The sequence below is a fragment of the Abramis brama genome, assembly GCF_963993115.1.
Source record: "Abramis brama genome assembly, chromosome: 16".
Lineage (NCBI taxonomy): Eukaryota > Metazoa > Chordata > Actinopteri > Cypriniformes > Leuciscidae > Abramis > Abramis brama.
This window is the reverse complement of record NC_139978.1, coordinates 34,533,214-34,558,632: the sequence shown is the minus strand read 5'-3', so window position 1 is coordinate 34,558,632 and position 25,419 is coordinate 34,533,214. Positions and strand designations below refer to the sequence as shown.

General features: G+C 37.4%; 2 protein-coding genes across 2 annotated transcripts in view; both read left to right on the top strand.

Annotated features, from left to right (window-relative positions):
- The window catches only part of gcn1 (GCN1 activator of EIF2AK4), a 62,559-nt gene extending 49,904 nt beyond the window's left edge, over positions 1-12,655 (top strand). The window contains exons 50-58 of the mRNA XM_084087899.1: positions 322-435; positions 1,411-1,641; positions 2,598-2,791; positions 3,747-3,861; positions 6,549-6,645; positions 6,779-6,927; positions 8,849-8,959; positions 9,453-9,674; positions 12,009-12,655. Coding sequence (XP_083944025.1) covers positions 322-435; positions 1,411-1,641; positions 2,598-2,791; positions 3,747-3,861; positions 6,549-6,645; positions 6,779-6,927; positions 8,849-8,959; positions 9,453-9,674; positions 12,009-12,134 — 1,359 coding nt within the window. The 3' untranslated portion in view covers positions 12,135-12,655. The remainder of the gene's footprint in view (positions 1-321; positions 436-1,410; positions 1,642-2,597; positions 2,792-3,746; positions 3,862-6,548; positions 6,646-6,778; positions 6,928-8,848; positions 8,960-9,452; positions 9,675-12,008) is intronic.
- A 2,016-nt stretch (positions 12,656-14,671) lies between these two features.
- On the top strand, positions 14,672-25,138 carry rab35b (RAB35, member RAS oncogene family b). Its single transcript, XM_084087727.1, has 6 exons — positions 14,672-14,955; positions 17,058-17,108; positions 18,116-18,239; positions 20,880-21,004; positions 21,399-21,523; positions 22,778-25,138. Exons 1-6 carry the CDS (start codon positions 14,904-14,906, stop codon positions 22,904-22,906), a joined length of 606 nt encoding a protein of 201 aa, XP_083943853.1. The 5' UTR covers positions 14,672-14,903; the 3' UTR covers positions 22,907-25,138.
- Positions 25,139-25,419: the final 281 nt, after the last annotated feature.

Genomic DNA, 25,419 nt, shown 5'->3' with positions numbered 1-25,419 from the left:
TGATGCTGAAAATTCAGCTTTGATCACAGGAATAAATTACATTTTAAAATGTATTCGCATAAAAAAAAAGTTATTTGAATAAATATTTTTATTTATAAGCATAATATATTTTTAATAATATTTTTGATTTTACTGTATTTTTGATCAAATGAATGTGACCTTGAAGAGACTTCTTCCTCTTATATGCATTACATAATTGTTGCTACTATTAGGATTAAATGGGAAATGTGATGAAATATGACTGTGGTATCTGGTTGCTACATTTCTCATAGTTTCATTATGTTTGGAGTTGTGAATATAAAACTGTGTGTGTTTGTGCAGAAACTGGATGCTGCCAGCCAGCTCTCCATGATCGATGACCTGCACAGGGACATCCGCTCTGCTGCCGCTGAGGTCAAAGGTCAACACTTACCTGGCTTCTGTCTGCCCAAGAAGGTGAGCATCGCTTAAGAGAGTCAAACTGCAGAGCAAATGTCAGCACATATCATCTCTGATGGCACATAATCAATTTAGAAGTGTTCAGAATGACACTCTTACCTAAGAAAGTACTGGGTAATATAAGGCAACTTACATGGGTTAGGTGTAGGGTCAGGGTTAGTGCTTAGTTATTACCCAGCTATTTTAATCACTATAAGTACATAATATGTACTTGCGGAACATGACTGTAAAATAAAGTGCTACCCAAATTAGATTAAAAGTGCCAAATAACAATTGTTATGTTGAAGATTATAACTGGATGACACTCACTGCATTAAACATAATTTGATAACACTGTAACAAATTACTACATATTGCACACAATTTTACATACTGTTTTTAAAAGTTGTAGTAATGCTAGCATACTGCATTAAGTATAATATGAAAGAGTGCTGTTATTGTTAACTTAAACTAGTATAAATCATTTTTAATTAAAATAAAGCTAAAATAAAATAAATTATAAAAATTAGATGAAAAATTGAAAGTAAAAAAAAAAACTGAAATAAAATTTTAAATTGAAGTACCAAAATATATGGAAGGAATAAAAAGTAAAAAAGCTCATTTTATTATGCAATTGCGAGTTTACGTCTTGCAATTCTGCCTTTTTTCTCAGAATTGTGAGAGATAAAGTGTGCACTGGGAGATACAAACTCACAATTTCGGAAAAAAAGTCAGTATTGTGAGATAAAAAGTTGCAAATACCGTTTTTTTTTTTTATTCCATGGTGGAATTACTAAACCTGAAATAAAAATAAAGCTAAATCGATATATATGAAAAATAAAATGACAAAAGCACATCACAAAATTACTAAAATTAAAATGAAAAACTGAAAACATTAAATAAATATTCAAATAATTATTCCAAATACTATAATAGTATATAAATCTGATATGAAATGCTGTATGCCCTCTACTCAACATGTATTTCCTTCAGGGAGTGACGTGCATTCTCCCCGTGCTGAGGGAAGGCGTGCTGACAGGAAGTCCTGAGCAGAAAGAGGAAGCGGCTCGAGCGTTGGGAGGAGTTATTAAACTGACATCAGCGGAGGCGCTCCGGCCCTCTGTGGTCAACATCACTGGACCGCTCATCCGAATCCTAGGAGACCGTTTCACTTGGTCTGTGAAAACCGCTCTGCTCGAGACGCTCACTCTACTCCTGGCCAAAGTGAGTGTCCATCATGCCTCTGTCCTTATGTTGATGCAGACCCTTCATTCACACTCATGATTAGTGTTGTCAAAAGTACCGACTTTGGTACTGAAATTAAAAAAATGAGACGCTTTGAGCACGGTTGAGCGGAATCATAAACACCTCTGATTGGCCATTATGTTCACGAGCTCATCGGATATGTCTGTGATTGGCTACAATGATCAACGCACGGGAGCGTTTGAGAGCACACAAGCTTTTGAAAGCACTAGTAGCCGTCTATCAGCGGACCGGCCCTGCTTTCAAACGCTCCCGTGTGTATCTGTGCAAGCGCTCGCTGAAGAGCATCATTGATGTATATTTACACAGGGTTCACACGGGTCCTTGAAAGTTTGTGAATCTGATAATAAACGTGCATAGATACAGGTCCTTGAAAGTGCTTGAATTTATTTTGTGCAAGAAGTTTTCTAGAAAAAAATTCCATATTATTCCCTCCGGTCCGCTAATGTGTTATTTCGCCAACACTTCGTGGCCTATGCACACTAGCTTGCTTGATTTACATTAGTTACGCGCATTTACGTGTTACGTTAAGTGTTTCCCGCGTGAGGTACTTTGTGTTGTACGTTGTCATGACGTTCACGCACGCATGTGACGTACGTCAGCGTTTGCTGTTGGACACCACATATGTGTCCCCTCATTATGTCCTTGAATTTGAGGGTATTGGACCTGGAAAGTCCTTGAAAGGTCCTTGAATTTGAAGTTAACCAAGGTGTGGGAACCCTGTTTACAATATGTTTTTGAAGCGCTGATCATCATAGCCAATCACAGACATATTTGATGAGCGCGTGAGTACAATGGCCATTCCGAGTTGTTTACGATTCTGCTCAACAGCGCTCAAAGCGTCACATTTAAAAAATTTCAGTATCGACTTTGACAACACTACTCATGATTACTCTGTGTGTCTGTGACCCGTACAGGTGGGCATCGCTCTGAAACCGTTCCTGCCGCAGCTCCAGACCACCTTCCTCAAGGCTCTTCAGGACTCGAGCCGGGCCGTGAGGCTTCGGGCCGCAGAGGCTCTCGGTCAGCTGGTCGCCATACACACTAAAGTAGATCCACTGTTCACCGAGCAGCTGGCGGCCATACGCAACGCTGAGGACTCTGGAGTCAGGTAGAGTTTACGCTTCCTCCTTATTTCGAAGTTTGCGTTCTCGAGTGTTGTTGTGCAAATGAGCAGCCAGAGCGTGTTAAAGGGATACTTCACCGATTAGCATTAAGCTTTGTATCAGTAAAACCCAGTAGTATTTTCGAATGACGTGCTTCCCTCCCTCATGTCCCCCTGAGACGAGAGATTTCTGTATTGTGTGTCTGGAAAAAAACCTCAGATGACGCAAAAATCGTCATTTATCGTCATCAGAGGCTCTTCTGTCCAGAGGCGAGAGACTCCAGCCAGTAGGAGGAGCTCGTCCCGCATGTGTTCAACCCGCCCATAGGGGGATTTCACGATAAAACGCCATCTTTTCAGTTTCGAGTCGACTAGTAGCCTAGTTGTATCATTTCTTCCGATACTGCCCTCTGTAACCGGTAGGCGTGGCTTGGGAGTGTCCTCTTACGGCAGCGAAGCAAGTGCATTCTGGGAGTTGTTGTCTTTCATCCTCATGAGCCAAAAATACATTTTCTGGCTTTTCTCAGTCTAGAAGGCTCCAACTTCTAAAATAATTTCACATTTCTACTACATAAATGACCCAATTTAAATACACATTCATCTTTCCAGCGTTGAAATATCCCTTTAAGGGTTTTCTGTTAGAACGGTGTCGTGTTAACGGCCCCTAACTTAATAACTAATGATCTTTGCAACGGCAGTGAATCAATCAAAACTAACTTTAGCTGGACAATAACTTTATTCTAGAGCTGCTGTAAAGCCAAAACGATCTCTGTTACTTTATTTTCCTATTATCACTGTAAATCTGCTTTGAAAAAAATCTATATTGTTAAAAGCACTGTATAAATGAAGGTGACTTGACTTGACTAAAGCACTATTGAAATACACTATTTCTTGTTTGTTGTTGTTTGTCAAAAGTAAAACTGTAGTTGTGCTTGTCAGTCACTGTGTTACTGTGCTGCAGGGAGACCATGCTACAGGCCCTGCGCTTCGTCATCCAGGGTGCAGGGGCAAAGGTCGACCCCGGTATCAGGAAGAACATCACCACCACATTGCTGGGCATGCTGGGACATGATGAGGTACAGCAAGTGTTTCATTTTTTGTTTTTGTTTTACTTGAGAGATTATAAATCATTCAAAATTAAAGTAAAGACTAAAGTCCCATTAGTTAAAAGTTTAGTTCACCCAAAAATAAAAATGTATCCCATGATTAGGTGTATATGACATTCTTCTTTCAGCCGAACAATCAGAGTTATATTAAAGGGATAGTTCACTTTGAAATTAAATTTTGGTATGTTTTAGCTTACCTCAAGGGCATCCAAGATGTAAGTGTCTTTGTTTCCACAGTAGTTTCAATTTTGATATTTTTAGGTCAAACCGTTCTTGTCTGTCAGTCATATAATGCAGGTCTATGGTCACTGTCTCAAAGAGCATGCACAGAGTCCAAATTAAACAATTCCCCATCGTAAGTACACATTGATGGCTTAAGACACGAAACGAGCGGTTTGTGAGAAAACGAACAGTATTTATATCGTTTTTACCTCTTGTACACATCCGAGATCACGTCCGGCGCTTGTGCAGACTAAGCCAGAACGCGCGTACACGTCACACACCAGGAAGCGTGCGCACCCTCAGATCACTTGGACATGGTTGTGTACAAGAGGTAAAAACGATATAAATACTAGGGGTGGGAATCTTTTACCATCTCACGATTCGATTCGATTCCGATTCTTGAGGCCACGATTCGATTCAAAATCGATTTTCGATTCAAAACAATTCGATTTTTTTCATAATGATTTCTAATCAGGTTTCTGATCATGATCTACTCTCATCTGCTTTGCTATACAGAATGACAAACGGAGACATTAAAGTGTCTTTTATTAAGTTCAATTCTCAGGGAAGTGCCTTTTATCAAAAACATTGAAAAAATATTTTTACTTGGTACTTTTAAAGCAAAGTATTTATGATGACCCACAACGAACTTACTTCCAATACTTCCTATATTAATTGTATTAATAAAACAAATGGAAGTGATTTGGCAAGTCAACTGTAAGGTTACATTTGCCAGCATATGTCCCAACATTGCTGAGAACCAACAGGAAAATAAATGTGTGCCTGTACTAGCAGCATACTTGTAGTAAATTAATACAAACTTCAGCATATTCTGAATCTCTAGCATTTAATAATAGACTTCTAACCAACATCCTCTTGTTATTTCCAATGAGCAATATAATCCTTCAGACAAAAAAAAAACATTTTGCTGTAGCAAATTCACAAACAGTTTTCGTTCAAAAATATAGAATTATGTACCAGAAGCTATCATAACGTATAATGCTTGTGGACTTATGCATATTCTGAATAATTAGTAACATACAAAGTCGCTCTTGACTAATACACAACTAAATAATAAAGAGTTATGACTTGAAATGTTTGCTGTATACCACAATCAAAAATAGCAAAGAAAGTGAATGAACATTCTGCAGAGAGTAACTTACAGTCAAAATGTAACTATTTGTGACTGGCATTGCACATATTGCATACAGATCAGATCGGTTTACACAGCATATTGATGTGAAAACTAAACAATACAGAAATTAGCTCTCATACAAAAAAAATACTAAATAGATCACAATGAAATTGCCAATGTTCCATACGTTAGCTTTTAACGAAGACATTCTCTGGTGCCGTTCGGATTTGGCGCTCAGCCATCATGCGTCTGTTATGTGCGCGTCTCTGATGTGCACGCCACAGACTGTCCGCGCACTGCACGTCCGCTTCAGAGTTCCGCCTTTTGCGTTCCTTCAATGTTACGTTATTAGAATTTTATTTATTTTATTTATTTTTTTTTTTAGAAAATCGATTTTTGACATTTGTGAATCGATTCAGAATCGTCCACGTCCCGAATCGCGATTCATCTAAGAATCGATTTTTTTTCCCACCCCTAATAAATACTGTTCGTTTTCTCACACAAACCACTCGTTTCATGTCTTAGGCCATCAATGTGTACTTACGGTGGGGAATTGTTTAATTTGGACGATGGGGAATTGTTTAATTTGGACTCTGTGCATGCTCTTTGAGACAGTGACCATAGACCTGCATTAAATGACTGACAGACAAGAACGGTTTGACCTAAAAATATCAAAATTGAAACTACTGTGGAAACAAAGACACCTACATCTTGGATTCCCTTGAGGTAAGCTAAAACATACCAAAATTTAATTTCAAAGTGAACTATCCCTTTAAATAATATCCAGGCTCTTTCAAGCTTTAAACCACTTTTGATCTTACAAATGTAGTAAATGTTAAGATTAACATTAAATAAGATTAACAAATGCTGTAGAAGTATTGTTTATTATTAGTTCATGATAACTAATGTAGTTAACCAATGCTTAAAAAATTAAAACTTATTCTAAACTGTTACCAATAGTATGAAGACAACTTTTAAGTTTATAATGTTTTAGTAAATTTTGAAAATGACATTAACTAAGATTAATAAATGATTTTATAGTATTTTTAATGCAAACAAATGTAGTTAATAAATGGAACCTTGTTGTTTTTACCAAAATAAGAGTTAATTCCTAATTAAATATATTAGCAATTATGAATGTTGTTATGATTATTTTCCTATTCCTTTTTTGTTTTTACACTTAAATACATAAGAATGTGAATGCATGTGTTTTTGTCTTTATAACAGTATCTAGCACAGGATGTGGTTGTGAGAGTGTCATTGTCGCCTTACCTTTCTCTGTGTGTGTGTGTGTGTGTAGGATGCCACGAGAATGGCCTCTGCAGGCTGTATTGGCGAACTTTGTGCCTTCCTGTCTGAAGATGAGCTCAAGAGTGTCTTACAGCAGCATGTCCTCGGTAAGATCACACATATCTCATGCACACTTCCTGGTAGTAGTTTGTGATGTGATGAGTCAAGAAAACCACTGTAATCCAGATCATATTATGCCCTTCTCCTCCATCATATGCTTCTCTGTCTCTGTCTCTGTAGCGGATGTGTCTGGTGTGGACTGGATGGTGCGTCACGGCCGTAGTTTGGCTCTGGCTATCGCAGTGAAGTCCGCTCCTGATCGGCTGTGTGTGGATGAATACAGTTCCTCTGTGCTGGAGGCCGTCTTATCTAGTGCCACGGCAGACAGAGTAAGAGCTGTGTAATATCAGCATGTTTAGGAAAACGATGACAACAGTCAAAACTCTTGAATATTCAAACATTTGTTCATTGCATAAACCTTTCAAGCTTTGCTAAATCCAGTGCCTTGTTTGCTGTAGCAGCTCTGTGTTAAAGCCCGTGACTCCTGGACAGTGCTTAACACCAGCTAATGAGATTGGAGCTCATGATTTTCACAAGCGCTGGAGTTAAGACTTGAGTTTTATTTATATACGCTTTCCTGTTGCTCAAACAGTAGAGCGTTGGCGCTTGCAACGCCAAGGTCATGGGTCCAATTTCCAGGGAAAGCAAGAACTGATAAGAATGTAAATGTGTACCTTGAAATGCAGTGTAAGTCGCTTTGGATAAAAGCGTCTGCCAAATGCATAAATGTAAATGTAAATATAGTGCTTTTCACGATACACAGTTTCAAAGAAGCTTTACAGAAAATAATTTTTAGTGTTTATAATATCTTCATGCCTTATAGTTGCATTTATCGGATTACAGCTGGCCAATAATATTGTTAGATTTTGCCACAATACACGCAATCAAGCAGTTTAGATTTGCTATATAGTATATATTGCTCTACGTGAGTGTACTGTATGTATGCGGATGAAATTAGATATGTATCCAACTTTATATAAAGGGATATGCGATAATACAGTTTACATTTTGCAGTGATATAGACAATCGAGCAAGTGAGATTTACTGTGTGAACGCAAGTAAAGTAAGTACTCATGAAGTATCAAACTCGTGAAGGCATGAAAGGGAAGTTGCGATAGTCTGTTCTTCCCTATTGTGCTGTATATCCAAGTGAAACAGATTCTAGAACAAGAACAAATGTAGGGCGGGGCTTGATCTTCTTCATGATTGGATTGGATGGTTGTGGTTAGGGTTAGGGTGGATCTCATGTGAGTGACAGGTTATCCACCCTCGTCATCAGAGAAGAGAAGAGATGCTGCACGAGGGAGGGTTTCTAATTCAAGATTACGAGGGACATGAATTAAAAAAAAAATTAAAAAAAAAGATGTTCACGGATATATCTTTTATAATAAATACTGCATTATTACATAAAAATTCAAATGGACAATGTTTTTATGGTGATAAAACTTTACATTTTTCAACAATGTAACAATCAAGAAACTACATTTATGTAGTTTATGATGTAGTGCATAGCATAGACTTGTATCTGTGGTTCAGCTGTTTAAAGGGGTGGTTGATTATGATTTCACTTTTTTAACTTTAGTTAGTGTGTAATGTTGCTGTTTGAGCATAAACAACATCTGCAAAGTTACAACGCTCAAAGTTCAAAGCAAAGGGAGATATTTGCATTTAAAAAATTGCTTTTTAAGGACTACAACAAACGGCTGGTAGAGACTACACCACATTCCTCCCGGGTTAGTGACATCACCAACCCTAGAATTTACATAAACCCCGCCCCCTGAACACGATTTATAGATTATCAAGACAGAATATGCTAATCAATGAGTAGAAGATAACTACACATCAGCTACATAAATTCATCAACTAACCATTCAGAAATGTCCTGTTGCTTCTACATGTTGTCACTTCTTCTTGAGTCTCTCCATCATTGTCTGACTCCGGTTTGAACATAAAAGGCTAAAAGTGTTTGAAATGTTCAGTGCACGTCTGTGTGAGTGCAAGCTGTTGTAGCTCCGCCCCCTGTGCCGGGAGCAGCAGCTCATTTGCATTTAAAGGAACAGACACAAAACGGTGCGTTTTTGCTCACCCTCAAAAAGTGATAATTTTAACATGCTATATAAAAATATCTGTGGGGTATTTTGAGCTGAAACTTCACATACACACTCTGGGGACATCAGAGACTTATTTTACATCTTGTGAAAAGGGCATTATACCACCCCTTTAATTCTCATCGATGTGTGTGTTCTGCAGATCCCCATCGCCTGCAGTGGCATCAGAGCCATGGGTTTCCTGACGAGACACCAGCTCCGCACAGGAAGAACCGAGGCCGTGTCACCACGCATCATCACGCAGTTCGTGAAGGTGAGTCTGCTGGCTGCATAATGTTACACTGCAAACTTATTGTAAAATGTTACCAAAAAAGTATAATGCGTTAACTAGAATGAACAAAAAGCAATTCATTTCTTACAGTATCTATTTGTCTGTTAACATCACTTACTAATAATACAGTTAGTTCAGATTTATTAAATAATATGAACATTAAATGTGAACTTTTGATTTTATTCATGTGTTAGTAAATGTTGAAATTACCATTGTTTGTTCATGTTAACTAATATAGTCAACTAATATTAACAAATTAAACCTTATTCTTTGTGCAACAAACATTTCAAACTGTGGAATGCTACATAATATTATGTTATATTCCATGCATACATAAAATACACACTTTCTACAGTATACATGCTACATACTGCTTATTTAAAAGATGCTTCTTAGTATGCCATTGTGAACAGACACAAACGCACATCAGAAGTGTTGATCTGTGAGTGTGACTCTGTCGTGGCTCCTCCCACAGTCTCTGCAGAACCAGTCGAGTGACATTCGTCTGGTGACGGAGCGCGTGCTGTGGTGGGTGTGCAGGGAGGCGGAGACTCCCGCTCTGGAGCCCAATCTGGTCAAACCGGTCATCAAGGCCCTGCTGGACAACACCAAAGACAAGAACACCAGCGTCCGAGCCCAGAGCGAACACACACTCGTCAGCCTGCTGCGACTGCGCCAGGGAGAGGAGCGCATGCAGGTCAGTCATGTGTCATGATTCTTTCTTCCTCGGAAAACAAAAAGTCAAGTCGCGTTTGCTCATATAGCGCTTTATACGATACAGACAGTAGCAGCTCTACATTAACTAAAGACATTAGTTAGACATTAGATTCAATTCAACTACAAAGCAGCTCTGCAGAAGACAATGGTGTCATTATCAGTGTTGGGGAGTTACTTTTAAAAGTAATGCATTACAGTATTGTGTTACCCCCTTAAAAAAGTAACTAGTAAACATTACTTGTGCATTACTGTTCTCACCGGACTGAGGCTCGCTCTATTCCAAGCTTTCAGGTATTTCTGCAGTAATGCATTCAACAACGATTGCTTTCTTTTTCTTTTTCTTTTAAAAACACATTTTGACCTCATTATGGCGGTTCATTTTTTTATGCAGCCATTTAAAAAGATTTTAAAGGTGCCATAGAATGTGAAATTGAATTTATCTTGGCATAGTTAAATAACAAGAGTTCAGTACATGGACATGACATACAGTGAGTCTCAAACACCATAGTTTTCTCTTTCTTATTTAAATCTCGTTTTTGAAAAACACCCCTGAAAAACGGGCGAATCTCCACATAACACCAACTGTGACGAAACCGATGGGATCATTAATATGTACGCCTCTAAAAATTTGCATATGCCAGCCCATGCTCAGTGCCAGGCGAAACTGCACAGCCGAATCATCAGAAGTTCTGCAGGTGAAGAAACAAGCAGGAGGAGGATCATAGGGAAAATGGCAGATCTATCTATAATCGGATACCGCTACAGTTTAATTCGAAGTTGTTTAGTTGCTCTGCCCATTTCACCACGGACTGTTACAACAATATCAAGCAGCCAGGCTTCTCTCGGCGTCTCAAACGGACGAAGGGGGCAATTTCAACTAACGTTATATTCCCGCAAGCGGCAAGTAGGGATTTTATTAACGATAATTTACATTGTGTTATCTAGATCCAGCGCGATATTGTTTTTTCCTCGAGAGACATCATGGCTTGCAAACGAGCGAACGAAGCATGGCAGTTGCTCAGTGTTTGGTTGTACAAATGAACACAAAAATATTTTTTTGCTCCTTCATCCGAGCCTCTGGAGAACCAGTGGGTTATGTGGATTTCTGATGTGTAATTGTTCAAATTCAGACAGATAATCTTTCTTTCAAAGTCGTTCAACACTGTTTATGCATCAGTATATCGCGTTGCAGTGATAAGATCTTCATTCACGCGATCAACAGGCTGTCATCTGCTCAGTGCTCATCACTGAAACCTTTTATGTGATGGGAATAGATCTAAATACTTAAAAAAAACCTTCTCATGATTCGTTAATCCCGATAGCTGTAATAGTAAAAACATATAAAAGCTGTAATAGTAAAAGTTTTCCAGATAGCTCTACATGTAATGCCAGATATTTCATATGCAAGCATGTCAGCCAATCACAGCAGTGGGCAACAACACTGAAGTCTCACAGCAGACACGCCCCTTCAAACAGAGTGTTCAAATCAATGGATGAAATCAGGCTAGGAAATATGCCTTTTATTTCTAAATTATAACAAATTTTGATCTAAAAAACATACTAACATTATAAGGGCACCCCAGGAAACATTATAAAATAATAAAATAATCCATTCTATGGCACCTTTAAGCAAATAATTAAACTGAAAAGTAACATGCATTACTTAACTCAAACGTAACTCAAATATTAATGTGCACATTTATAAAGTAATGCATTACTTTATTCATTACATCAAAAAAGTAATCTGATTACTTAAAGGTATAGTGGAGGATTTTTTACTTCCGGGTGGATCACCTATACTATTGGTCCTCCTAATTGTCAATCATTCTGGTGAATCAATCAAACTTTTCAAAAAGTGGAGAGGGCGGGTCTTATCTAAAATTCGGAAAGATCCTCCGCTATACCTTTATTGCGTTACTCCGCAACACTGGTCATTATCCAGCTCAATTCAGTTTGAATCCAATAATGTCAGTGCAGTCTAATTCTATTCAGTAGAATTCTATTCTAATAATAATATCACTGAATATTAAAGGAGCATTTCACCCGTGGGAACATTAATCTTTATTGAAAGTGGGTCATATATGTAGAGGAAAGACAGAAAGTAACTTTAGGGCGCATTTGTATGGAAGACAACAACTCCCACAATGCACTACATTGCAAATGTGCAAATGGGTGAAGTGTCCCTTTAAGTGTCTTTTAAACTCTGACCAAACAAACCAAAGGCGAATATTCACAGCTTGACCTTAAAAGTCGCCTCGTGACCAATCACAGTGCAGCAATTCAACTACCGTTTGCATGTGTGAACTTGTTTCAGAGCATCAGTGCGATCCTGGACTCGGCCAGTAATGAGCTGCTGTCAGAATGTCACCGCAGATCCTTGAAGAAGATCTCCAGCCTTCCCGACTCCAACGAAGAGATCGACGACACCATCCTCACATGATTGACAGCTTCAGCCCTGCTCGCGATCATTGTAGTCACTGATGTTCTCAGAGATCCTGCATCACACTCTCCTCACGCTAGCTTTGACTGTCCTCATCATTTACGCCACAAGGAAAGCCTGGGGAAGTATTTATTGAGCCGAGCCCCTAAAATCATCGTCTAAAATTGGCATTTTCCTTAATTCCCTGGTAATTTGTAAATGTGCATTTTTCTTTTGGTTTGAGGTAAAGAGATGAGGTATTAATTTGTGCCAATTCTTTACAAATTTATGTTTTGATTCCCTTTTTTATTTAGTTTTGATGGTGAGCAGTTCCTCGCTGTGTCAAGCTGTTGTAAACGTGTGTGTGTGTGTGTGTGTGTGTGTGTGTGTGTGAGAGTGCGAGAGAGACGCGTGAGCCATTAACAACCCAAAGGATGTGATGCTGATTTTTCCAGTTAGCGCTGTGTCCACAAATAATGGTTGTATGAATAAACAGAAAATGAAAACCTTGGTTTAATAAACGGTTTGACTTAAAGAAATAATGTTTGTGTTTTAATGCTTGACATTTTATGCATAATAATAACACAATATTAGTAACTCACTGAAGTATCATTTTCTAGAGAAGTTACCCACGTTTAAGATGCTGTACTCAAGATTCTTGTCTGTGGTTTTACAGTTCAAGTAATTGAACTGAAATAATTCAGAAATCTAAAATGTGAGTTATTACACTGGATATTCTCTCAACTAAACTCATGAGGTGAATCCTGGGATGATTATAAATGTTATTTAAGGAGGAACATTTATTCTGGGGACTTTACTATACACTCAAAAAATCTGAAGTAAAATATCAGTTTTGTAGAAAAAAAGAAAAGAAAAATATATATATATGTGTATGTGTGTATATATATATATATATATATATATATATATATATATATATATATATATATATATATATATATATATATATATATATATATATAAAGACTTCAGATGCAAAAGCCTCTAAGTGCCATCTGAAATTTTCTTCTAGAATGATCATTTTTATCAAGTTTGTATGTTTATGTTCAGTTATTTCACTTTAATGGCAATGAAAAATACCTATTAATTTTCATTAAAGTGAAATTACTGAACCTAAATATACGAGCTTGATAAAAAATGCTCATTGTAGAAGAAAATTTCAGATGGCACTTAGAGGCTTTTGCATCTGAAGTCTTAATATATATATATATAAATATATTATATAAATTTCAGACACATCTGTGGATTTAGAGTCATCACAAACCCATATTCATGTCAATTTTGAGCTCATATGCAACACAATTCAGCCGATCCTGGGGAATAAAATCTGCAGTTTTCTGACAGACTGTCAAAGTTTAAACTGCTTTGAAAAGTTTTCTGGCTCTCACTGAGAAAGTGCTGAGATGACATGAATATATTTCTGTTGGCACAAAGGAAGAAAGAATGAGACATCACTTTAAAAAGGGCACTGTAGTGGGACCATGGTATCAGATGATATTTTCAACAATATAGTACTTGGCCCTAATGAGTTTTCATATATACAATATACATATTCAAATATCATGCTATATACAGGGTACTTAAGAACAACTTTAAAAAAAAGTTTTATCAACTTTAAGGTTTATTGGGTGGTAAAACGCTTAAACATTTTGCTGTAATGACACTATAATTGCATATATGCATATATTACATTTATACACTGCCTGGTAGGGAAAAAAAATGCTGTTTGGAATTAAATATGCAAATGTTGTGTTATTTAATATAAATGTGATGTTATTTCCATCATGAGATGCATCAGTTTTTGGTCAAGATCTTGTATTGTCAATGCAAGAGTCCAGCACTCTGTAAAGTCTCCTCCAGCACATCCCAAAGACTTTCACTGAATTTAAACTCTGGAAATTATTCTTCATGCATAATCACTGCAATAATGATCCAATCAGAGACTCTTAAGCATTAGCCTATCATTTAAATCCAAACAGCAACTTTTTTTTCTTTTCTTTTTTTGGCCGGGCATATAAGGGTCAGTCTCAAAAAAAGATGCTAATATTAAGCTAACCTCAAGAAAAAAACGTGAAAAATATTTTTGAAAATATTATGCATTATGTAAACAAGGATAACGTATTGTTGTTGTTGTTGTTGTAGTGTAGAAAATGTTAACGTTTTGCAAATGAAAAATTACATCCTGACACTTAAATTCTTTTAAATTAAATAAAAAAAATGTTTGTGATTGACCTATTTTTGACCTATTTTATATATATATAATTAAATGAGCGTGACATCCTTTGATCCTTCGTCAAAGGGCTCGTTGTCGAAAACGTTTTTCAAAAGAAATTGTACATACTGACACTTTCATTCTTATAAATTAAAATTTGGAAATAAAATCATTTTTGGATATCTTATTTGTCATTGACCTATTTTATGATTTAAAAGAAATAATAATAATTTAATGAGCGTGACGGTGACATCCTTTGTATGTTTGGCTCGTTGGCGGCTGTTACGTCATATGGCGTCGGCGCGCTCTGATTGGTCCGTAAGCCGCGCTGGTGCAGGAGGAGGAAGCGCCGTTTCCGGTAATGAGCGACTGACTGACTGACTGACTCCTGACACCGACAAACCCCGACGACAAACCCGCTGCTTTCGGCATCTATCGGGGTGAAATTGTCCGCTCTTCTCCGGGCAGGACCTCAGACGGGTTCCAGCCAAGCGTTCGGCTGGAGAGAGGCGTAAAGCTGAAGTGAAGGCGCGGGGTTTGAGCCACACTCCACCGGCATGGCCCGCGACTACGATCACCTCTTCAAGCTGCTGATCATCGGGGACAGCGGTAAGAGACGCCGGGGATGCGGGACGGGAAGCGGGCCGGGGCGAGGCTCTGTGGGGGTTTGAGTGTCTCATATTCAAGCGGTGAGGTCCGACAGGCTGTAAATGAGCGCAGGTCTGATTTAATGGACACATGAGCGTGTTTATTAAGTCATTGTGCCGCTGCTTTAAGGGCTGATCACAGCAGACAGGCCCGAGATCCACAGACAGATCTGCTGCCCATCACTCTCACTCTACCATCACTTATTCAGCACTAGAACAGAAGTGCATTGATTTAAGTGACCACAGAAAGCATTTGATGTCACACTTAATGTGTCTGTGCATTAGATAACACGACATCAAAGCAGAAGATAAACACTTTACAATCAAAACATTTTACGTAGTTGGTTTACAAATGATACAATAATAGCTCTAGTTGAAAATGAATATGGTGTTGTGGCACTTTCTGGAACATGTTGATTTCATACATGTTCATGTTCAAGACTAATGAAGAAAACTGAAGAAATCCTGCAGGATTTCCAGGAACATTCAGACCTGATGATGAAGGGCTGTCACTGATCTGAATACTTGAAGTGTTTGCAATTGCTGATTTTGACACAGAAATACTTGAGTTGTTTGTGGTGTGATTTGTTGTGTGTGACGGCTGAAGTAAATGAGATGTAGTGTTTGCTTTATTCTTTGCACAAAAGGCGAGTGTCCTTATTTCAATGGATGGTGAAAAGAGCAGCGACACCTCACAGTGGTTCTTGTGGTTTGTGTTTGTGCACCTTCTCGTGTGAAGCAGTCGACACACACACACACACACAAGCATAATATATCAGAATTCAACAACAAAATGTATGCCATTATCAAAATACTAATAATATACAGCTCATCCAAACTTGATTGAGCTCATGTATATATAGCCTATATAAAGAAGTCCATATATATATTATGTCTCTTTATAACATATATGTATTTGTCCATGCATTCACTGGGAATTGAACCCATGACCTTGATGTTGCTATACTCCTCTCTCTTTCATATATATATATATATATATATATATACACACACTATACACACACTTTTTTAATTAATGTTTTTAGCTTAGTCAGATACAACTTACAGAATTTCTTTACTGTCATGTTTTAATCCTGACAATTGGTCAGTCACCACAGCTGTCCGTACACACATGAAGGATGGACGCTGGCACTGAGCGTACAGTAGATGGACACACAGGCCTCAGTGTTTCTGTCCTCTGAGGGCTTTTATTTGACCTCTGCTTCAGATCTGACCTCTAATAAAGAGACTGAATGATATGCTGCAGATCTGTGGTCTGTGAAGAAAGAAAATCTGCTGTTCTCTGATGGACGGGCTCAGTTTGGACACTGGTGATCTGGCATGTAATATAAGATTTTCAGGTTTTAACTTTACAATTGCTATATTTAACTGCGGTTAGATTATGTGGTCTTTTTGAGACGGCTGAAATATTGTCTGCAGAATCAAAATGCAGGTTGTGATCATTGTTAATCATGCATAAGATCTACTCATTCTACAGGACTCTGTGTTGCCTTTCTACAGCCCTTCCACTAAATAAAGCATGTAAACTCTCTTATCCTGTGTGTTCGTGGCGTCGTTTGTCAGGAGAGGATGTTTGCTTGGTTTATCTTCCTTTCTGAGAGTCAGCGGTCGGTGTGTCTGTCGGCTGTAGTCTCCGACGGCGCGTCCACAGACCGTGGTTCGTATTCCACAAAGAAATCCCAAGAGCTCACTGATATGGCCTTCTCCATTACTGTTTCAAACCCATGAGAGCTGAAGAAAGTGACACTCATTTTGCAGACAGTCTAAATGTTCAATAATCTGCAGTCAGTGTGGATGAGACATTATGCTGGTGGTATTTGAGGTTATTTTGGTCCTGACATCATTTGAGAAAACCCCATGTTTTATCTATAAGCAGTAAATTTGAAAGCTTTGTGAGAAACCATACGGTGAGCAGACGTTAGCCTGTCTGGTTTAACGGAGCCAGTTTTTATCATATTCAGCTGAAATCTGCTGCATCATATGTTGTATCATATATCTTTTTTTTCCTCATTCTTTGGTTTTGTTTGTTGTTTGTCGTTCCAGGTGTTGGAAAGAGCAGTCTTCTGCTGCGTTTTGCAGACAACACTTTTTCAGGTAAGATCAAGATGCATGAACATGTCCAGCGTCATCGGTTTGATTTATCATGTTTGAGTACGGACTCATCATATTTTCTGAAGCCAGGAACGTGATAATGTTGCAGCTGTTGTTTGTGTTTTTTAATTTTTTATTTAATGAACAGAAGGTAGTGGACAAACAAAAATACTTCCAAGTTCTTGTTTGCAGATTTAATTTTTATGAAATAATTTATGGAATTTAACAAATTCAAGTAACCCTTGTAAAAGAGAAATAATATAGTTTTATGAATAATACACTACCGTTCAGAATTGGGGGGGTCAGTAAGACTTTTCAGAAAGGATGCATTAAATTCATCAAGTTGTTACAGTTAAGATATTTTCTGATGTTACATAAATATATTTTAAATAAATGCTTTTTTAAAAACTTTCTATTCATCAAAGAATCCTGAAAAATACATTTTTATCATGGTTTCCACAAAAATATGATATGATAATAATCAGAAATGTTTCTTGAGCAGCAAACAATCATATTAGAATGATTTCTGAAGGATCATGTGACACTGAAGACTGGTGTAATGATGCTGAAAATTCAGCTTTGATCACAGGAATAAATTACATTTTAAAATATATTCACATAAAAAACAGTTATTTGAAATTGTAATATTTCTGATTTTACTGTATTTTTGATCAAATAAATGTGGCCTTAGTGAGCAGAAGAGACTTCTTTCAAAATTCTCAGTGACCCCAAACTATAGAATGAGAAAAAAAATATAAAAAAAATAAGAAAATATTAATCACTGTAAATATTAGTTGAGATTATCCAGTCTCTTAAATTTGAATATGTTTAAGCTGAAATCGTTGTCATTTTATCATGTCTCATGTGATGTGTAGACCAACAGTGTGCCTAAAATTATTTTTTGTACAATATTTGTAGAACTAATTATGGAAATGAAGGGGTTGAAAAAACCCAACCTAATATATTAAGACTGTACATTCATTGTTCATTGGTGTTATATTGTGTTGTAGGTAGTTACATCACCACTATAGGAGTCGACTTCAAGATCCGGACGGTGGAAATTAACGGAGAGAAGGTGAAACTGCAGATATGGGACACAGCCGGACAAGAGCGTTTCAGAACCATCACGTCTACGTGAGTCAAACGCATGAAATGATCAAACTCCTGCTGCTTTCTGTCTCAGAGTAAACCACAATACAAAGAGGTTTCTTTAAACATTTTCAGATTTTGTACTCAGCCTTCTTGAGAAAATATTGTATCGCCAGAACTGAAACGTCCTTGAAGTTTGTGTTTGAGATTGTCTGACAGGAAGCTCCTAGTAATCAATCCAGTAGATATCAAACCAAACATCCGGTCAGAATAAATGATATCTGGTATTTCTCTTTAAAAATGTATTAAAATAGTGCTTTCACTCTTAGCTTCAGTAATAATAGGGCTGGGTATTGACACAAATTTCACAATTCGATTCAATATTGATTATTTTGAATATCAGGTACAATACATGGCAAATCTTCTCAAGGAAAACAAATCTCTTAACTAATGCTGTAAACTATGGGAGTCAGACTAGGCTTCATTAGCCTACTATATAATATTGAAGGTAAAAATTACAAACACTTAAATTACACTTTTATTTATTTTTATAATAATGAAGTTATATGAAATATAAACGTTTAAATGGTGGCTGTCATAAAAACTTGCCAGATTTATTCAAACATGCATTAAATATTGAAGAACCTTAAAAATTATAATGAATATGTAATATGGTGCATATATTTAGCAAAATGCTCCTCTCTAGAGTTAATTTTTCTAGCTGACTGACGAGTTTATGGTCACTGGATATGGTTTTTCTGAGGTAAATTTCCACAGTTGAAACACTCATCATTCATGTTTATTTCGCGCTGTAACTGGTATTATTAAAGCGGAAGAGAAGATCATGTGCTTCTCTTGAGCTGAGCTGCACCAGAGCGATCTCGCGCCTAAATGGTATTTATGTTTTTGAATTTCGTAAGAAAATGGATGTAATTTTAAATTTGTTTATTTCTTGGGATTTAAGAAATTTGGGAAATTTCTTGGGATTTAAGAATCGATTAAAATCGAGAAATCTAAAAAAAAATGTACCCAGCCCTAAGTAATAACATATTTTATTTAAGAAAGTGAACAGTGTTTCAAGACGACTGTGTTTTTCTGGGTGTTGTGTGCACGAGTGTGGCTCTTCACTAACAGAACACCTCAGGGAATCTGTTTGAAGTTTCTCATTAGTTGTGTAACGTTTTATAGCTGCGTTTTAACTGGGAATCCACATCTACCATTGGCACTCTGGGACTGAAGCTTTCCATGGGTTTTATTGCACAGTTCCATGTGGCACGAGAATCTAATCATTCACAAACACACTGGTGAAACACCATTATATAATCAACTTAATTTGTGTAGAAGCTTTTATACAGAAAATGCTTAATAAAATAGATTGAAAGTTTCAATTTGGTTAAAGATTCCAGATTTTTAAGGCATTATTGGTAAAAGCGGCTTTAACTGAAAACATATGGCTTACATTAAAGTATTCAAAACTTTAAACTAAATGTTTGCCCTTGAAAATTTGCCCTATTTGGACTGGTGTTGATGTGGCGACATTGGATGGTCATTACGTAGCTAACAAGAGAATGTATGCCTCTTCATTAGTGTCTCGTTAGTGTATGTACATGTTCCTGCATGTTTATGTGCTTTGATCTGCTATGAAGGCAGAACTGTGACAGGCTCGGCCAATGACAGAAGGGCCTGGTCGCTACAGACCTCTCAAAGAGCTCTTTGTGTGTGCACTTGTCTTTGTGTCTGTGTTTGGAGACAGAAGATGGCCTGTGCTTTTAAGTCAGAGGGCTGTTCCTCTGTTTACTGTTGGTTCCAGCTGGTTACTGAAAACTAAACTCTTACTTAAAGGGATAGTTCACCCAAAAATGAAAATTAGCACATGATTTACTCACCCTTAAGCCATCCTAGGTGTAAATGACATTCTTCTTTCAGACGAATACAATCAGAGTTATATTAAAAAATGTCCTGGCTCTTCCAAGCTTTATAATGGGAGTGAATGGATGTGTTTTTGGAAGTCCATCCATCCATGATAAAAGTCCTCCACACGGCTCTGCGGGGGTTAATAAAGGCCTTCTGAAGTGAAGCGATGCGTTCATGTAAGAAAAATATCCATATTTAAAACTTAATCAACTAAAATAACTAGCTTCCGACAAACGGCTGTACGCATCGATTTACAGTGAAAGAGTAACCCTTGAACTTGACGCACAACGTAATGACGAACGCGGTTGCCCCGCCCTGTTTGTTTGAACCGCAAAAGGCGTCAAAGCTTACGCTACTCCTACATCTACGTCATACATCGTCCAGTGTTGCTCTTTTGGCGTAAGTCGACTTGCGTACGTCCGTTTGTCGGAAGCTAGTTATTTTAGTCGATAAAGTTTTAAATATGGATATTTTTCTTACACAAACGCATCGCTTCACTTCAGAAGGCCTTTATTAACCCCCGAAGAGCCGTGTGGAGGACTTTTATGGATGCAATTTGATGGACTTCCAAAAATATATACCCATTGACTCTCATTATAAAGCTTGGAAGAGCCAGGACATTTTTTAATATAACTTTATTTAATATAAAGAAGAATGTCGTAAACACCTAGGATGGCTTCAGGGTGAGTAAATCATGGGCTAATTTTCATTTTTGGGTGAACTATCCCTTTAAACTAAACAAGTCTTTAATACTTGATTTTTCATTTTCAGGTATTACAGAGGAACCCATGGGGTCATAGTAGTGTATGACGTCACCAGTGCCGAGTCCTTTGTCAATGTCAAACGATGGCTGCATGAAATAAACCAGAACTGTGATGACGTCTGTCGAATATTAGGTCAGTTCACCATTGCAGGCTCTACACAATAATTTTTTTTATATAAGTATACTTTTATATTATGATTTAGTTTTATTTTGATTTAATGTTTTGATTGGTTAACATCTTTGCAAATGAAATGTGCTGTAATTCTGTGTACGGTCATATTTTAAGGAGCTCAGGGTTGTGCTGTTATTACCATGATGATCTTCTGAAAAAGTACTTTTTTTTGCATTTTAGTTTCAATAAATGGTCAGGGTGGACAGGGGGAGGGGGTGCAGTTAGTGAAACTCTTATGTATTAAAAAAACAAAAAACATCCAATTTTCCATGATATGAAACCTTTAGTACATGAACTGCCAAAGGTCACTTCTGTATTAACGTCTCTCTCCACTTCTGTCATGTTCTCCCTTCAGTGGGCAATAAAAACGACGATCCAAACTCTAAGGTTGTGGAGACGAATGACGCACAGAAGTTTGCAGAGCAGATGGGCATCAGTCTGTTTGAGACGAGTGCAAAAGAGAATGTCAACGTGGAGGAGGTGAGTTCCTCAGGGGTCTGTCTTAGGACCATTCAGATTGTGCTGTAAAAACACTTAAAACACTCCTGACTCACAAATGCGCAACTTCCAGGCCTGGAAAAATCACTGAAATGTAGTTTTGCTCTGTTCTAGAATATTTTATTTCATATTTCACAGAATGACTACTTGAATAATCGAGTACTTGTGCACATCCCTAGTTTAAAGTTGTCAAAGAAAACTTGGCACATTGAAATTTAACTAAACGTTGAAATTAATAAAAATAAAATATATATATTTGTATGTATATATTGTATAGGCATGCATGCTAGAGCCCTGCACGGGCCTCAAATCTAGGCCCGAGCCCGGCCCTGGCCCGAGATGCTCAGGCCCTAGCCCGACCCGTGTCCGACAGCTCATCAGAATTATCAGCCCGACTCCGACCCGAGCCCGTTTTTTTTTCTTTTTTTCGGCAGACTGCCATTAAAATATGTCAGTTTTGTTAGTTATGTTTCTTTTCTTTTCATTTCTTTATTAAGTTAATTTAGACAAATGTTTGGAGCATTTAAAAAAAAAAAACAAGCCGAGCCAACAGCGAGTAAAACATGTTTGATCAATTTAGCCTCTCAAATCAACGCTAATAGGCTACTTTACTTAGCTACAATAAAATCCATAGATATAAAACACTTCAAGCATATCACACAGACAGTTAGTTTAATGTTTATTTATTAAACCACAGTGAGTAAAAAATTTTGAAATACTGAATACTCTTAATATTCTCCATTATTTGCACATGAGGTGAATCGTGGGTTGCGCTGACGGGAAACCCTCTGTGTGCGTGCGTGTGCGTGCGACTGTCATGTCAATCATGTGTCAGTGTAATTATAAGATTATGAAAGTTATGAGGTTATTAAATGTCTTTCTATGGTTGTTTTTCTATCGTCGACGTCAACTTCTCATATTTTTTTTAATTAATGTCTAAAAATATAAAAAGAAGGATAACCCAAAAAAGTCCCGAGGCCCGGCCCGCATGTGAACTATGACGTGAAAATTGTCCCGAAGCCCGGCCCTAGGGGCGTAAAAAAGTCGGGGCCCGTCGGGCTCGGGCTGAAATGCAGGGCTTTAATGCATGTGTGTCATCTACAGCGGCTTCCAACGCGGCTAATCCATTCAGATTTTATAGCTGGATGTGTTGAATAAAGTGTGTTAGTTTTTATTAGAACCAGTGCTGGATGGTACAGTAACGTGCACGTGTGTGTGTTTCTGGTCTTTGTGTAGATGTTTAACTGCATCACAGAGCTGGTGCTCCGGGCAAAGAAAGAGTCTGTGGCCAAACAGCAGCAACAGCAGCAGAATGATGTGATTAAACTCGGCAAGAATAGCAAACGAAAGAAAAAATGCTGCTAGTGCACGAACAGACGTTCCTCTGCACGGCGGTCGGCACATGCAGACGGACTGTGATCGTCTCAATTACGATTTCACAAAAACACCGGGCGGACAGAATGCAGTCCTTTCTGGACCGAGACAAACCACAAAGACTTTTTAAAAAAGAAAATGTACAGATTTTATCGGGGTCGAGGAGTTTCATGTGGAATTCGTGATATTTAATAAAAGATCCTCCTCCTTTATTGAAGGACCAGCAAGCTGACATGATCGCCAAACCGTGCAGGTTTCTGTATGCTTTCAGAATTACTCTCTATTATCCACCATCTCAGGAGTGATTTTTATTTTCTTCTTCATCATCATCATCATCTCTTTCTTTCATTTTTGTGGAATGCCAGTGTTTTTTTCTGCAAGAACAATTAGGCCTTTTTTTTTTTTAAATGAAATCATGCAATTACAGACATTCACTCATCATGGACTCCGTGCAAGACAGATGCCAAACATGTTTCAGTTTTAGCACATTTTTAGACCATATTAATCAGTGATGCGTCAAATAGCAGTCTTTTGATTCTCTCATTTGATCCTTTTTCCTTCCTTTCATTGGGTTAATCTCACAAAAAGAGCATGTCCATGTTTTAAATGTGAAATTAATTCTATTTTGCATAAAGAAAATGAAGTCCGTTTAAGACCAATACACTTAAGCGCATTTCCCCCCAAATTCTCATTTTACAATGCAAGAAAAGTCGTATTTATACATCATGATAGTATTTGTTGTACTGCCTTTTAATACTCCTTTAAAATAGTCTTTTTTTACTGTTGTGCATTAAAACATCTGGATGCGTTACAGTAATGAACATTAGGGAAGAGAATTGAGTCATAAAAAAAAAAAAAATGTAAATCCTAAAATTCTTGGCCTTATAATAGGCTTCATGCAAAATATAGTTTATTTTTTCCCTTTAGATTTAGGGCTGAACATGTTTTCATGAGATTAGTTATCTGGATGAAGTCTTCAGGCCGAGGACAGCAGAGCCTCTTTGACATTCACAGACGTCTTTTGCCGCTTCAGGCTTGTGTTTTTCTGCTTTTGTGCTTCCCGTGAGGATGAGGGCGGAAGATACTGCCATAATCTCAGATGATATCATGACAGAATCGCCCTCTCGTTCAGTGTTGCCATAGACTTGTTCGTACGGACGCTGGAGTCGCATCTTTGGGTTTGTGGATGCACCCAATTGAAGCTGATGTTAAGAACTAGATTTGGTCTCCTGCATCTCATCGATGAGTGATGTTAATGTCATACGAGGTTGTAACACATTGCTACGAGTCCTGTATGGAGCACAAGATCCTCAACTCATCTGGACCCAGAAGACACTGATCCAAGCAAAGTAAAAAAACAAAATTACCATGTTTATGCACAGTTGCAAAGGGTATATTGCTAATATCAAATGTAATGTTTTTATATGTGGACAGGAGATGCTATGTTAAAGTGTTTAAGCCAAAGGGGTGAATCTGTTTGTGTTCATCCCTAAAAAGACAAATTTCTTGAATTTTCTTCTTTTTTTTTTTCTTGACTTTTAAGAATAGTCTTAATGGCAGATTTACCTTTGACAGATACCCAACCTATGAGATCTTCCTTTGGCGGTCTCTATGGGGGTGAATCTCACGAAAACGTGACCGTGTCACAATTCAGCCCTAAATGAAGAAAAAGAAGCCTATTTTTATGCAAATTATCATTTGTGAATGTAAAAAAACAAATGCAGAGAGTTTAAAATGCTGATTATATAACGCAATGAATTTAGATCTGCATTAATGTCATTACAACAAATGGTATCATAATATATAAATGCTTCACAATTGAAATATGCAAAACAAAGAAAAAAGATAGAGCTTCATTGGTTCACTTTTAATATCTAAGATTTGATTTCTTCTTTTGAGTTTGGTGCTCTTGAGCGTTTTTGTGAGATTCACCAATAGGAATACTTTATTAGTATTAATCCAGTAAGCCAAAACACACCAGAAGCCCTAGCTGTGCTGTGAGCCAAATTCAACCCAGTCATGTGACTTCTGTTCATCATATATGTGCGTATACTTGCGCAAGTATGACATATTAGCACATGTCCATGCAAACTGTGCTGGTTGAAACACTTTTTTCAGCTGTGGTTATATTATACACTGGAGAAAAGAGATGTATTATGGACCTCCCCTTTATGAATTAAATCATTAATAAATATTTTAAAGAATTAATATTTGACACAAGCATTTTTTGTCCTTGTCTTTATTAAGCATCTTCAGGGAACATGTTGCACATCTGTTTACAAGTTCTTCTATCTTGATGTTTATTGCAGGACTGCAATGATTCCTCCGTTTTATTACCGAAATAAGTGATGATTGAGAAACTTTTGCATTTGTATTTTTATTGTGATACATCACAGTGCGTTCCACGTGAAGACATTGGAAGCTTTTTAAACATGGACATGTTTATGCTTGCATTTGAATATAACTTGGTATTTTTCAAGGAATCTGTTGAAAAAATAAGAATT

What these genes read in the sequence shown, in the direction of transcription:
- rab35b (XM_084087727.1), top strand. Translation starts at nt 14,904, where the DNA reads ATGGCCCGCGACTACGATCACCTCTTCAAGCTGCTGATCATCGGGGAC. An exon ending in TGACGTCTGTCGAATATTAG is followed by an intron (nt 21,005 to 21,398) that starts GTCAGTTCACCA and finishes TTCTCCCTTCAG; the next exon opens with TGGGCAATAAAAACGACGAT. An exon ending in AGAATGTCAACGTGGAGGAG is followed by an intron (nt 21,524 to 22,777) that starts GTGAGTTCCTCA and finishes GTCTTTGTGTAG; the next exon opens with ATGTTTAACTGCATCACAGA.